At 45.1% G+C, this 16488-nt stretch overlaps 1 protein-coding gene across 2 annotated transcripts in view; it reads right to left on the bottom strand.

Moving 5' to 3' along the window:
• Window positions 1-16488, bottom strand: part of LOC146839242 (CD5 antigen-like) — a 357744-nt gene that overhangs the window by 212369 nt on the left and 128887 nt on the right. For both annotated transcript variants that reach the window (XM_085603263.1, XM_085603264.1), the window contains exon 3: window positions 10911-11228. In XM_085603263.1, the coding sequence (XP_085459389.1) occupies window positions 10911-11228 (318 nt within the window). The remainder of the gene's footprint in view (window positions 1-10910; window positions 11229-16488) is intronic.

Here is a 16488-nt window from a genome sequence, read left to right as displayed (position 1 = left end):
CGGAGTCCCAGGAATATTGGACTCCTACTGCCTCAGACGGAGCCGCTAGACATTGCCAAGATTTGCCCTGCCACTGGAGTCGCGATCCGAGTGCGACTCGTATCCCCCTGTCTGCTTTGAAGTCTGTGTCCGGCCGCCCCGCACCGTGTGACTCCGCTCCAAATTCGAGCTCGCACCATCCAAGAAGGGCCGCACGCACCCCGCGTCACCCTCCCCCCTTCGAGCCGCACTGACTCGCTGCACTCCTGCCACTGGACGCAGGGATCAGAGCGCCCCGCAAGGCTGAGTACGGCCTGTACGCTCGCCGCGTACCGGCCGCCTCGCACTGCGCTAGTGAGATCCCCTGGCAGCCCCGCACTCGAAGAATACGGCCTGGACGTTCGCCACGTACTGGCCACCCTGTGCCGCGCTGCTTCGCATCGAACAGGCATCCCCGCTCTGAGGCACGACGCGCATCCCACCTCGCACAGTGAACGCCGGAAAACCAGCATCGTCCGCCTCGCTCCTCAGGGCCCCCGCTCTACGCCTCTCACAAAGACACCTACAGCCAGTCGGGGTCCGCACCACAGAGGAGCCGCCAATGTCCCTGGTTTGCCTTCACTCCTGACAGCGCCTCGTCCGCGTCCTCGAGTTACTAAACATGTGAAGATTTTCGGAGCAGGCGTTTTGGGTCACGGCTACCTCAGCGGACCGGCTACCTCAGCGGACCGACACTGGCTGATTGTTCGGAAGTTGACTCTTTTGCATCTGGACTCTCAGCAGGTGCGTCCTTTGACTGCAATGACGGGGCGCGGTGGCAAAGGTGCTAAACAATGGGCTGCCCTCCCGGCTCCTTCTTTATCGACGATAACTGGCCAGCCTCCCCCATGACCTAAGACAGCGACAGGGAGTCGGACCAGTGGCACGGTGTGCTAAACGTAAACAAAGCATGTCATGATTTACACAAGTCCTATTGCATTGAAGACACAAACAGCACCAGCTCGATTGTCCGGCTGCTTAGAAAGTGGAAGTGCGCACGGCGCACTAAACGTAAACAAAGCAGGTAGTGATTTACACGAGTCCTATTGAATTGAAGACACAAAAAGACACAAACGAGAGTGGGGGGCGGAGGCCGAGAAGTCACTTACTGAGGAAGGGGGAGACAGGGGCCGGGGGGGGAGACAGGGAAGAAAATAGTGTTAGGAGTAAAGGTGCCAGTAGCCGTGGAAGGATACAAATGATGACTGAGGAGGGACTAACAAGCCTCAAACCAATTGGAAAGCAGCATTTAAGCCAAAAGCCAATGGGCAGAGAGTGGGAGGAGCTTCCACAAAGCTTCCACACTACAGTGTATACTGCATGCCTTGCAAAGCAATGGCAGCACATTCGTGCTGCATCGCTAGGCGAGACCTAAAAACTTCCATCTTCATTGATTTGGGGCTCCTCTTAGCAAAAACGTTTGATCACCCAGAGATGGAAGTCACCCACCCGCCCCACAATTGCTGCCTGAGAACATTCCATGAAGACGTGGGATCAGGCCAAAAGCGCTGCCCTCCACAGAGAGGATAGGACGGGATTGCGCAAATACCTTCTTGCATCCTGTTGTGGTGCCATCCTACCTGACTCCCAGCCTGCCCTGTTACATGCTGCTGAATCACCTATTGGGGGCCTGACTCCTGCGGACACTGGAGGCTCCCCAGATGCACCTTTCTATTACACCACTCTGACTGCTTCTCCCTCAGTGCACCTGTTATCCATGGTGTCGCTACTCAGTGGACGTACACAAATTCACAGTGTGGACTGGTGCAGTCTTGTTACATTGTTTAACCCGTTCGCTGCGTGCGTCGGCCAACGGCCGTCCCGAGCACTACCTCCGTAGTGCTGCGCACGTCCGTTGGCCGACGCGGCCCCACCCGCACACGGAAACACCTGCACTGCGGCGGATTTTACGCCGCGGTTAACAGGTTAATGTATGTAGTTTTTACATATTTTTATAGGTTCTAAGTTTAATCACCCTGTGACCATATAACCGTACTGTTGAAAATATGATTAAGTGATTTATAATATGAGAAACCTGGAAAATACTCAATAAACAGACTGAAACAAAACAATGAACCAATCACAATCCTTCCCTATGGTGTGCTTCCTGTTCCAAGCCTCTCACTAGAGTCTTGCAAATGTCTTGCAAGAATGTAAATAAAAAGAAAACTACTTGCTTTATATGTTCCATAGAACAATACATAATTCATTTTTCTAGCTTAGTCAACATGTCTAATGTTCTTCTTTCTTCAAATTTACAGGAAAACACTGTAATTGGCGTAATTCTAAATAAACAATCTTGCTAGTATGTTGTGAAAGCCAAACAGGAGGTACCGCTCCCTTGGAGTCCGCGAAGGGGATTGTGCATCCAGCTCCAGCAAGCGTCTCACGAGAGCCATCACTAAATCACTATTCTATTATAGACTGACATTAAATAATAAATGAAAACATGATAAAGAACTGTATTTAATAGATCACAATGAAATTTAGAACTCTATAATCTCACAAGTGTCCTGCAAGCATCTCACAAGAGTAATGACACCTTAAAAATAGATTGCTGGTAACATGTCTCGATATGAGAGATACAAGAACTGAGCAAATACACTATCTATACTTAAATATAGAAAATGTATCTGTTTAATACTCATAGATGTTTTAGAAACATTTTGCAAACGTGCTGGTTCATGAAGGTAAACTTGTGCCCCAGAGACTTTAATGGATCTATTAATTGAGGGAGTTGCCAGCGTCTATCCATTGTTATTTTGCAGAGCTCTGACCTGACAAAAAAAGTAATCGATTCTACTCTAACTGGAGAATTAGGATGGGCCTTCTGAGCTACCGCCTGTCTAAGCAAAAAATTGCCCCAAAAAATCTGAAAAGGGCAGGGATACCGAGCATCCAAATTACGCTGACCCAATTGCAATCTATGCACTCTTTGTAGCTGGGAATCCAATCCCAGTCAGATAAGTCCGGGAATGCCTTTTGTAATAGCTGTACAAGGTATGCCCTGGGATCTACCCCTTCTGCTCCTTCTGGAATGCCAAATAGTCGTAAGTTATGTCGTCGTTGGTGATTTTCCAAATCTTCTAGTTTGAGATTAATAGTTGAGATCTGAGTGGCCTGTTTCGGCACCAAAGTATCTGTATGACTGGCAATTGTTCAGTGTCCCCGACCCTCTGTTAAAGCTCTGATACATCCTTAGTAAGACCTTCAATTTTTACAGTCATTTCTTGCAATGTCTGTTGCATTATGTTATTGTCTGTTCTGACCTGTGTGTAATGACCTTGAGCTTCTGATCTGTGGTCTTTCAAAAACTGTAATATCAGGACCAATGTAGGCTCAGTACTCGTTAAAGTGTCAGTAGACAAATACGCTGCTGAAGGCTGGATTGATGGGTCCCTTATATCAGCAGAATGTGGTAGAAGTTTCTGAGATTGTTTTCCTATAGAAGGAGAAGGACCTATAGAAGGAGGGACATTTCTATTAAAGATGCTGAGTTATCCGCTGCAGAGAGTTGGTTCACCAGTTCAACCGGATTTGCTAGCTCTGCCGGTATAGAAATAGATTGTCCACTGAGCACCTCTGTTTCCGCAATCTTCTCAGCTCTAACACCTTTGTTGCTACTTAATATCCCCGACTGGGAAAACTCCTTAGATGTATTGTAACAATTTGGAATGGCTTCCAATAAAGTATCTGACAGCTCACTACCAGTCATTGTTAGCAAACCCATTAACTAAAAGTTCAGCTACTTTTCCCGTTTGAAAAAGACGTAGAATCGGCTTACCGACTATCGATGCATTGCTCTTGTCCTCTTTACTGCCGGTAACAATAGTGTCAGGATCTCCCCCTGTGGCGTCTGCAAGAACTCGTTCAGCCTATGTTCCTCTTGGAGCGTTTTTTGGTGGTGCCATTCCTCGATCAGGATTAGAAACGAACACAGATGTCGGTGTAGGCGCTGTTAGGAGGAGCAGCCTCAGCCATCCGCATACCGGTCTGCGCCCGACACTCCACAGCTCAAAAACAGTCCGAAGCGTGGCTAGCCAGTGTCCGACCCCCCGACTCGCCAATATTCCACATGCGATTCCAAATTTCTCGAGGCTCGCTCTCAGCCCGGAAGCCTCGGGAGTTCCAATATATGCCAACCGGAGAGTTGCTGATCCGTAATTATGCCATATATAATTAGAGCACTGTTAGCGGTCTGTTAGAGGTCTTATTTATAAAAAAATCATTAGGTGTAGGGAGCTCATCCAAGCGGTGGTACTCTGCGGCGGCGTCAGTCCGCCATCTTGCTCCTCCGACCGTCCATTCAGCTTTTCCAAAGACCGCTCAAGCGTCATGAATTCATACATGAATATAAAATGCATTTATAAAAGTATGCGTACTCCTACGATGCATATCTAGATGTACCTAAGTGTACCTAGCATGTGAGTAGGTGTGAAAGCCAAGAATCCCTCTAGGATTAGCCTAACCCCATTACCTGAATAGAGAGAGTGTGGGACCCCGTCCTGGTCTCGAGTTGGACACCCCTCAAGGGTTGTTTAGATCACTATCAGCTGGAGCGACTGAATGCAGGAGCCTCAGCGTCTCTGGTCAGTGTGTCGGCCTGGAAGTCTAATGTTAGCAAAAGGTGCTGTATTTATACAGAAAGTATATAGAGTTCCTTTTTCCCTTGTCCCTTGTGTTAGCACTTGTTGGGTATGAGGATGACATATGGGATGAACCCTGTATGTAGATGTTATGCAGGTGGATTGACGCCCCTGTCTGGTTTCCAAGAACTCTCATGAATGTTCATTCATACTGTATGAGCACATTGGAGATGTTATAGGAGGCCTTTGTTTTGGAAAAACCCTTCTTCTGTACCCAGACCACAGACTAGATAAGGTTCAACCCTCAGAACTCGTTATTGTGTAGTATAGGGAACTAATGTAGGTGAAAGAGCATGCTTATATAAGGGCATCTAAGATCATGCCAATATTAGGGCATCTATATGAAATATAACACTGCAGACACTGGAGGCTCCCCAGATGCACCATTCCATTACACCACTCTGACTGCTTCTCCCTTAGTGCACCTGTTATCCATGGTGTCCCTACTCAGTGGACGTACACAAATTCACAGTGTGGACTGGTGCGGTCTTGTTACATTGTTTAACCGGTTCGCTGCGTGCGTCGGCCAACGGCCGTCCCGAGCACTACCTCTGTAGTGCTGCGCACGTCCATTGGCCGACGCGGCCCCACCCGCACACAGAAACACCTGCACTGCGGCGGATTTTACGCCACGGTTAACAGGTTAATGTATGTAGTTTTTACATATTTTTATAGGTTCTAAGTTTAATCACCCTGTGACCATATAACCGTACTGTTGAAAATATGATTCAGTGATTTATAATATGAGAAACCTGGAAAATACTCAATAAACAGACACAAACAAAACAATGAACCAATCACAATCCTTCCCTATGGTGTGCTTCCTGTTCCAAGCCTCTCACTAGAGTCTTGCAAATGTCTTGCAAGAATGTAAAAAAAAAGAAAACTACTTGCTTTATATGTTCCATAGAACAATACATAATTCATTTTTCTAGCTTAGTCAACATGTCTAATGTTCTTCTTTCTTCACATTTACAGGAAAACACTGTAATTAACGTAATTCTAAATAAACAATCTTGCTAGTATGTTGTGAAAGCCAAACAGGAGGTACCGCTCCCTTGGAGTCCACGAAGGGGATTGTGCCTCCAGCTCCAGCAAGCGTCTCGTGAGAGCCATCACTAAATCACTATTCAATTATAGACTGACATTAAATAATAAATGAAAACATGATAAAGAACTGTATATAAGAGATCACAATGAAATTTAGAACTCTATAATCTCACAAGTGTCCTGCAAGCATCTCACAAGAGTAATGACACCTTAAAAATAGATTGCTGGTAACATGTCTCGATATGAGAGATACAAGAACTGAGCAAATACAATATCTATACTTAAATATAGAAAATGTATCTGTTTAATACTCATAGATATTTTAGAAACATTTTGCAAACTGTGAACCATATCCTGTTAGGTTACAATAAAACAAGCATTCTTTCAAAATAATGTCTGCACACTTATAATATTATAAAGTCTTTCTATCCTATATAATCTCACTTAACAAATTGATTTACTTTTTTTTTTAAACTTAGAAATTCACAGAAAAAAACAAAGGTTAAAATAACAATATAGTTGGGGGTAATAAAAAGATCAGTTTTCAATTAAAAAAACACCTTAGCAATTCACTGGAAAAACTAAGGTAAAAAAGTAATGTTATATTTAGGTGAATTTCTCAGTGACATCATAAATGTTTTAACTAAAATAAACCACAGACATTCAGTAGTTATAGTTAGCAGCCCTATCTATAACATGCGAACCCAGCCATGCACTGCTTTGACCTCACATGACATCACTGATGATATGTTCTATGACACAATTTATGACATCACTGTCGATTTTTAATTCAAAATGTTAATGTTGTCACTGAGAGAATCCCCTAACCATACCAATAGATGTAACTGGAGTGCATAAATAACAGGCTTTCTGTAAATAACTGGTCTTACTGGGTCACATTAGGTGCACACACATTATAGTTTGTGCACATATCATAGAGTTCTCACATAGTTTTAATTGTTTCAGCATACCGTCACATTCTCCATGGTCAGACTTTGGGAGTCCAAATGTTCCCAATAACCCAGGACAAGGGCATTACCATGGATTGTTTTGTAAAGGTCATGACATAACCAACCATGAAGTATGGAAGTAATGAGTCATTTGTTAACTTAAAGACTGATATTCCCTAAACATTCCAAGAAAATGAATGTCCTAAAGGGATATGAGGCAAAGACTGAAAGAGAGGGTTAAAAACAGACTGAAATAGAAGAGACGGAGAACAATCTTTCATGAAGCATAGATTAGGTGTAGAACCTCTGTAGCAGCCGATTGTAACCTTACCTAGTAACTGAACATCAGGGCAAACTGTTGTGTGTTTTTCCTTATTTCTGCTTTTTGGGCACTCTTATACAATTCATGTATTCATTCAATATACATTATATAAGTTTACCTTCAACACAGTAGAACTGTCCAGAGGGATTGCCAAGTGCAAACTCAAGCTCAATGAAGACAAGACTGAGCTTATGATACCGGGTAATAACCTCAGTAAGAAAGTTCCAACTCCACTGCCTGATTGTATGGAGGGACTCCCCACTCCTAAAGGGGGAGAAAAAGAGTCTCGGAATGTGGCCAGACTCTAGACTTACCAAGGAGTGCACAGCAAAAAAACTTGTGGCAGGTTGCTTTGGTATCCTTAGACTTTTAAGAAGGGTTTCAAACCTGTTCCCTTTTTTAGCTAAAAAACGAATTGTCCAGGCCCTCAGCATCTCTCGCCTCTATTATGGCAATGCTCTTTACCTTGGGTCACCTCAATATGTGACGATAAGGCTGCAGACCACATGGAATACGGCTGCTTGGCTTCTTATGAATCTTCCTAAGCGATTCCAAAGGGGATGATGGACGGAGCGTTAGAGCAAATCAAACACTCAACCCCAGTCAACTGATCTGGGTTTAATCCATGATCCTTCTTTAGCTCACTCCACCACCCCAGTTCAGACATGGCCATATGCAAATCAGTCTGACCCTGTGCCTCATGGGAACAGTCCAGCCCGAACTGCCAAGCCATGTCTTCCCTGGACCGGAAACAAGCATCCTGGAACTGGTTTCGGGTTCATAACCCTCATCAGCCAGGATATCAGTGAGCAAGGGACCCACGTCTGGGCATACCCTGCCAATTTATGGCGAACAAAGCGACACCAAAGGGGATGATGGATGGCGCAGCAATGCATACTTCCAATAAAGGAGGGCAAGCTTAAACACCTGATCTAAAATGCTTATTTTAACACCGAATCCTGCCTGCTGTGGTGACAGAATCTGCGCGTCGTCAATCCATTCTTGTAACTTCATTAAAGTCTGTCTAGCAAAGACTTTTTGTAAATTGTTTATCAAGCTAAGAGGCCTATAGATAACTGGCCAGCCTGTGTCTCCCTTTTCAAACACAGAAATTATTTCTGTCCCTCTCCAACAATCGAGGATCCACCCCTAGCTGAGATTGCATTTGACAACAGATTAACATATCAAGCCGAAAGCTTGGGTTCAGCTTTATAAAGGTCTCCCGGTGTGTAATCTGGTCCATGTACCTTTTGGGATTTTAAGCTGTTAACAGCTAAAAGGGTCTCCGCCAAACTAAAAGAAATCTTAGTGCAAGGTCAGCAATCTAGTTCAATCCGGTCATAGCTGGGATCCTCCTCCTAATAAGTTAAAGTAGGTTCATCTTGCCTAACTTTTGAGTAAAGTGCCGGAAATTTTCCTAGCATTTATCAGGCAAAATATGCTATTGCCTTGAACTTTGGTGCCCTATATTCCAGTGTGTATTAATTGACTAAAAAGTATGGTTGTCTCTGACTTTGAGAGCCTGGAGCATGTCTTTCCACTTGTTATCCTCCCATTCTCTCTTGGCTTTGTCTAGCATTACCTTATACCTTTGACAGGAAGTCACAAATTCATCACAATGACGTCCCCTGGCTGCTGTGTTCATAAACCTCTGGGCCTGCTCACATTCCTCTGAGAACCACTTAGGATCTTTCTTAGGGCACTTGAACTTGTTCTTATGTTCCCTATAAAAGATGGATTTTAGCCTATCGAAAAAACATTTATGAATATTTAAGATCATGAAGGATCCACACTCTCAATGTCAACACCAGACATGAAATGTAAGAACAGATGATACGTTTCCGCTTGTGTTTTTGATCTGACATTACACTAGGCCAGGAGATCCTTCAGCAATTATTATCTGTAATGGGTTCAGGAGCCATCGCAAGGTTAAATGGAGGTGGTCTATTAAACTCTGTCCCTGATGAAATAGTAGAGAGAGGATAGTGATTACTATTGTCACGTTGTCAACCTTCATGTCCCTTAATGGTGACCATAACTTTACGTCTAATAGGATGTAATCGATGGTACTGCTCTGTCCACCTCTCCTGAATGTAACTGCCCTATTTATATCAAGAGGAGTTTGCCCCTTACATGCCCTCAGACTCCGGCCAACAACTACTGTGGCCACTTGTAGGGCAGTGATTATAAAAGTACGAAGTGGGCTCCCTATCAGATTGGGGATCCGGCAGTATTCGGTCTCTTCTTCAGTTACCAAACTAATTGTTGATGAGGGCTCAAAAGAAGTGTTAAAGACATCTACAACAAATATTTTAGCTACCTGTTGACATAATTCAATCAACTCATCCAGCATGGTCAAAACTGGTGAATCACAGTTGGTGGGCATTTGACGTGAACAAATGTTCAACAAGATCAAATACATGCCCCTTAAAAAATCAGTTTAATGCCCATTATATCTAGAGAATCTATACTTAAGAGCTCTTGAATACAAGCAACATCATTTTTTACTGGGATCAACAGACCACCCATTCTCTGCCCTGAATTTGTTGGAGGGATTGCTTCCACACTGCAGACAGTAAATGCATCCCGGAATACCTTCTTGTTAGCCCAGGTTTCCTGAGAAAGCCATACATCATACATCCCCACAAAATCTATCCAGTCTTGGTCATCCAATTTGGCTTTTATCCCAGTTACATTCCACGAGATCAAGGAAAGGTCAGTTCTGAACACTGGTGCCTGCTGAACAGAAGATTCAATTCTTTGTTCTCCATAGATGAATACACAAGGATTAATTGTTGTTGTTTCAGAATGGGTCATCTCTATTGTGTCAGTAGTTGAAGAATTTACTGAAGAGACCATCTGTGAGCTGCCAGCTGCTAGCACAATCTCTCTTCCATCCCTGTTTAGTTGTTCATAACTCAGTCAATCTATTTCATGAAGATTGGAGAACCCTTCACTGACAGGCGTGGTTTGAGTACTTAAGGGCTCTGTCATAAAATTAATATGATCTGATTGCACCTTTGAATCTATTGTCTCTTGAATTTGTGTTGTTTTGGTGTGGTTCTAATTATTACATGTTACCCTACTATTCCAATTTTACATTTTTATTGCTTGGTGTTTTGACTTCGCTACTCTTTTGGTGTTGCAGAAATACTTTGCTCCATGAACTATGTTAAGCCTCCCTACACGGTGCCATAGCAGCCAGGGGGCTGAGCTGAGGTGGGCAGTCACCAACCCGGCGTTCTTGTGTGTGCTTCCTTGAGAGGAAAGGTGTTCCAATAATTCAAAAACAAATACAATTTATTTTTGACTGTCTCTGTCAGGATTATTGATTATGATGGATTACCTGATACACATAATCTCCTGCTAAAATGTGGAGATGTGTGGGTTAGGTAAGGTCTATGTGGCCGCATTTAAAGGTGGACCTATACAAAACTAACACAAGGAAGCCAAGCGAGATACTGGCAGGTGTCTGGTTTGGGTTGAAAATGCTGTGGTTGTGTGGATTCTGTGATACATTTTCTAACCACACAAAATGTTTAGGCTATGCCTCCAGAATGAGGCCTGCATCCCAGTGTTAACAAACCTCTCTGCTATGATCTCTCCGAAAATACCTCTAGTCTTGAAAAAACATCATCAAAATGTAATTTCACTATAACAGTGTGATCTGAAAATTCTGTACTAATGTCTACATTCCCCCCAACTTAAACCTGGGTTCACAGCCTCTGGTTACAAATAAGTCCTCTTCACCACCTTCCCTGTGACCAGCCTTCCGCCTCGAGCCTACTCTCCACACTGTAATGCTCTCCAGTGTAATGTGCAGCACTCTGTTACTTTGTTGTTAGGTTTGCTTTCCAAGATGCAGATACATTGGTCACAGTTCATACCAGGAAGTGAGATCTCATAATCCTGATTGTTTCTTACCTGCGCAGCGCACTCCTGCAGACTTTGTGGAGTCGCAGTCCAGAGGTACCTTGTCACTGTAGCGACACTCTGAGAGCCAGCGTTCACTTCCCTTGCACTTTACATCTGTTATTAGTACTGGCTCATATACATTTTTAGGAAAGGAAGATCCGGCTGTTGCTGAAACTGGAGCTCCACAGCCCAGCTCTCTACAGACCACTGCAGCATCCTTCATGTCCCACTGGTGGTTACACACTCTTCCCCATTTCCAGGTTTCAATCCGCAAAAACCCAACACAGGGATCCTTGGAATGCGTCAGTATAAGCTTCGAGTAGGGAACTGCAGAAACAGAAGAAATGCACATAGTTACATTCTGTAAAACCTTTCACTGCCTGGATATTTACAAACCCCTGTGCAAGAGTGTTTGTTAAAATATAAGCATTAGAATTCTCCAAGCATTGGTGCACACATTACACTCATAAAACAGTATACTTTTCATTACATTCAGGGCTACCTGATGGTGTGTAAACCCCTCAATAATATCTCTTTGCACCCTTCAGTTTTCCTCACACAGGAACATATCCGTGCTATGGCATGACCCAAATCAGAATTTGCCAGGATCCTCTGAGTGTGGTTTTTCATACGTTTGAGCAGGAATCCACACTAGACACCCGGGAATGTTTTTTAAATGAGGCAAGTTCATAGGAGACACCAGTGGCGTAACATTAACCCCTGCGATGCAGGGGACCTGACCTCTAGGGGCCCCTCTGGCACTGTGTGCAGTCAGCGGACCCTTGGCCTGAGAGCACCTGACGGGTCTAGAGCATGGGGGGGCTTCACGTTACACCACTAGGGAACACTGCACTATCTTGGTTCCGGGGTCTGCCAGCACTGAGGGTACCTACCAACTGCAGACATTTCCACACACTTGGCAGAGAGAAATTGCTGCGGATGGTGCTCACAGAAGCCAAACACATAGGGCCCGATTCACAGAACTAACTTAAGACAAAATCCTAAATTTACTACCATTTTCGTATTCACAGAAGGCACTTATTTATTTATTTATTTATTTCACGATTTTTATTGCGCAACAAATACCCGAAGGTGTCTCGGCGCATGTGACAAAAACGAGAGACCGAGCCGCAGGATTACTGATTGAACAGCCATGTCTTTAAGAGCCTACGAAAGCTTATCAAATTGGGGGCAGTTTTTATGGTGAGTGGCAAAAGGTTCCAGAGTTTAGGTGTGGCAACCAGGAAGCGCCTGTCTCCCCAGGTTGCCGTTCTCGTGCGGGGTAACGGAAGCAGGCAGGAGTTGGCGGATCTCAGCTGTCTCTTGGGGCTATACAACTGGAATGCTTCAATCAGAAACTTTGGACCGACGCCATGCACTGCCTTATAGGCAATGCGGAGGGCCTTGAATTTAATGCGGCCCTCTACTCTTAGCCAATGCAGGTGACGAATGGCTGGAGTAGTTGGCTGGCGGCGGGGGATGTCAACAAGAATTGTTGCAGCAGCATTTTGTATGGACTGCAACTTAGATAGAACGAGTTTCTGAGTATTAAGGAAGAGGGCGTTCCCATAGTCGATTTTGGAAAACACTAGGGTAGAGACCAGGGTCTTCCCAGCTGAGGTGGGAAGGTAAGGCAGTATTTTCCTAATTTTCTTTAAAATAAAGAACGCAGATGACACAACCTTGTTGACATGAAGGTTGAATGACAGCTTGCTGTCAAAAATGACTCCCAGGTTTCTGGCCTTATCAACTGGGACAGGAGGAGAGCCCAGCTGGTCAGGCCACCAAGCAGAAGACCAAACCGGGGAGAGATTACCAAAGGTCATGACCTCGGTTTTGTCCGAGTTAAGCCTCAGACAATTGGAGGACATCCAGGTACTGACAGCAAGCATGGCGCTTTGGAAATTAGCTGCTACCGCTGGGCCGTCCTTGTGTATTGCCAGAACCAGTTGGGTGTCATCTGCGTAGTATGTAAGTCGCAGCCCATGGGCCTTTATTACCCTCGATAAGTCTGCTACATAGATATTAAATAGCGTTGGACTTAGCGAGGAGCCCTGTGGGACTCCACAGGGGAGTGCAGAGACCGGAGAATAGAAGTTACCCAACTTCACTGTCTTACTCATTTTGGTATTCACAGAAGACACTTACTCACTTCGGTATTCACAGAAGTTAGGAGTCCTAACTTTAGGACTCCTAAATGCCTTCTTTGAATACCGAAAGTCTTAAAATTAGGATTTTTCTCAATTTAGGAGTCCTAAAGTTAGGACTCCTAACTTTACTACTACTAAACTGAGAAAAATCCTAATTTTAAGGCTTTCGGTATTGACAGAAGGCATTTAGGAGTCCTAAAGTTAGGAGTCCTAACTATACTACAGCTAAACTGAGAAAAATCCTACCACCCCTGTTCCTGTTTAATAGTACTCCCGTGAGTCATTGAGCTGACGAGCTCATGGATGAAGCACCCGCTTGCCTGTGAGAGGTACCTGATATGAGAAAGATGTTGGCAGCCTACTCAGCAAACTCCTCATTTGAAAGAACCAGAAGCACGTATCTAGAGATCAGCACTATCTGCGCCAACTATGACGAAATACTCAAACACTCTTGAAGCAAGCAAGTAACTGAAACTGCATTTACCACAATGCCAAGGGTGAACCTTGCTGGGAGATGTAGCGGAGTGCTCCCACCCCTGTTACTGTTTAATAGTACTCCCAAGAGTCATTGAGCTGACGAGCTAGTGGATGAAGCACCCGCATGCATGCCTGTGAGAGGTACCTGACCTGAGAAAGATGTTGAAAGCATTCTCATCAAACCCCACATTTGAAAGATTGTAATCTCTACTGATGACGGTAAAAGAACCAGAACCACGTATCTAGAGATCAGCACTATCTGCGCCAACTGTGACGAAATACTCAAATACTCTCGAAGCAAGCATATGCATTTACAACACTGTCAGGGTGTGAACCGTGCTGGGAGGTGAAGCGGTGTGCTCCCACCCCTGTTCCTGTTTAATAGTACTCTCGTGAGTCATTGAGCTGACGAGCTAGTGGATGAAGCGCCCACATGCCTGCCTGTGAGAGGTACCTGACCTGAGAAAGATGTTGAAAGCATTCTGAGCAAACCCCACATTTGAAAGACTGTAATCTCTACTGAATACGGTTAAAGAACAAGAACCACGTGTCTAGAGATCAGCACTATCTGCGCCAACTGTGACGAAACACTCGAACACTCTTGAAGCAAGCAAGTATCCGAAACTGTGTTTATCACAATGCCAGGGGTGAACCTTCCTGGGAGGTGAAGCTGTGTGCTCCCACCCCTGTTTCTGTTTAATAGTTCTCCAGTGAGTCATAGAGCTGACGAGCTCATGGATGAAGCACCCGCATGCCTGTGAGAGGTACCTGACCTGAGAAAGATGTTGGCAGCCTACTCAGCAAAGCCCAAATTTCAAAGACTGTAATCTCTACTGATGACGGTTAAAGAACCAGAAACACGTGTCTAGAGATCAGCACTATCTGCGCCAACTGTGGCGAAACACTCCAACACTCTTGAAGCAAGCAAGTAACTGAAACTGCAATTACCACAATTTCAGGGGCGAACCTTGCTGGGAGGTGAAGTGGTATGCTCCCACCCCTGTTCCTGTTTAATAGTACTCCCGTGAGTCATTGAGCTGACGAGCTCGTGGATGAAGCACCCGCATGCCGGTGAGAGGTACCTGACCTGAGAAAGATGTTGGCAGCCTACTCAGCAAACCCCACATTTGAAAGGCTGTAATCTCTACTGATGACGGTTAAAGAACCAGAAACACGTGTCTACAGATCAGCACTATCTGCGTCAACTGTGGCGAAACACTCGATCACTCTTGAAGCAAGCAAGTAACTGAAACTGCAATTACCACAATGTCAGGGGCGAAATTTGCTGGGAGGTGAAGCGGTGTGCTCCCACCCCTAATCCTGTTTAATAGTACTCCCGTGAGTCATTGAGCTGACGAGCTCATGGATGAAGCACCCATTTGCCAGTGAGAGGTACCTGATATGAGAAAGATGTCTTCAGCCTACTCAGCAAACCCCACATTTGAAAGACCGTAATCTCTACTGATGACGGTTAAAGAACCAGAACCACGTGTCTAGAGATCAGCACTATCTGTGCCAACTGAGGCGAAACACTCAACACTCTTGAAGAAAGCAAGTAACTGAAACTGCAATTACCACAATGTCAGGGGCAAACCTTGCTGGCAGGTGAAGCGGTGTGCTCCCACCCCTGTTCCTGTTTAATAGTACTCCGGTGACTCATTGAGCTGACGAGCTCGTGGATGAACCACCTGCATGCCTGTGAGAGGTACCTGACCTGAGAAAGATGTGCGCAGCCTACTCAGCAATCTCCACATTTAAAAGACTGTAATCTCTACTGATGACAGTTAAAGAACCTGAAACACGTGTCTAGAGATCAGCATTATCTGCGCCAACTGTTGCGAAACACTCGAACACTCTTGAAGCAAGCAAGTAACTGAAACTGCAATTACCACAATGTCAGGGGCGAACTTTGATGGGAGGTGAAGCGGTGTGCTCCCACCCTTGTTCCTGTTTAATAGTGCTCCCGTGAGTCATTGAGCTGACGAGCTGGTGGATGAAGCACCCGCATGCCTGTGAGAGGTACCTGACCTGAGGAAGATGTTGGCAGCCTACTCAGCAAACCCCAGATTTCAAAGACTGTAATCTCTACTGATGACGGTTAAAGAACCTGAAACACGTGTCTAGAGATCAGCATTATCAGCGCCAACTGTGGCGAATTACTCGATCACTCTTGAAGCAAGCAAGTAACTGAAACTGCAATTACCACAATGTCAGGGGCGAACCTTGCTGGGAGGAGAAGCGGTGTGCTCCCACCCCTGTTCCTGTTTAATAGTACTCCCGTGAGTCATCGAGCTGACGAGCTAATGGATGAAGCACCCGCTTGCCTGTGAGAGGTACCTGATATGAGAAAGATGTTGGCAGCCTACTCAGCAAACCCCACATTTGAAAGACTGTAATCTCTACTGATGACGGTTAAAGAACCAGAAGCACGTGTCTAGAGATCAGCACTATCTGCGCCAACTGTGGCGAAACACTCAAACACTCTTGAAGCAAGCAAGTAACTGAAACTGCATTTACAACAATGCCAGGGACGAACCTTGCTGGGAGGTGTAGAGGTGTGCTCCCACCCCTGTTCCTGTTTAATAGTACTCCCGTGAGTCATTGAGCTGACGAGCTCGTGGATGAACCACCTGCATGCGTGTGAGAGGTACCTGACCTGAGAAAGATGTGCACAGCCTACTCAGCAAACTCCACATTTGAAAGACTGTAATCTCTACTGATGACGGTTAAAGAACCTGAAACACGTGTCTACAGATCAGCATTATCTGCGCCAACTGTGGTGAAACACTCGAACACTCTTGAAGCAAGCAAGTAACTGAAACTGCAATTACCACAATGTCAGGGGCGAACTTTGCTGGGAGGTGAAGCGGTGTGCTCCCACCCTTGTTACTGTTTAATAGTTCTCCCGTGAGTGATTGAGCTGAAGAGCTCATGGATGAAGCACCCGCTTGCCTGTGAAA

Source organism: Triturus cristatus, chromosome 4_2 (assembly GCF_964204655.1).
Source record: "Triturus cristatus chromosome 4_2, aTriCri1.1, whole genome shotgun sequence".
Lineage (NCBI taxonomy): Eukaryota > Metazoa > Chordata > Amphibia > Caudata > Salamandridae > Triturus > Triturus cristatus.
The sequence above is the reverse complement of the archived record's forward strand: the minus strand, read 5'-3'. Positions and strand labels throughout refer to the sequence as shown.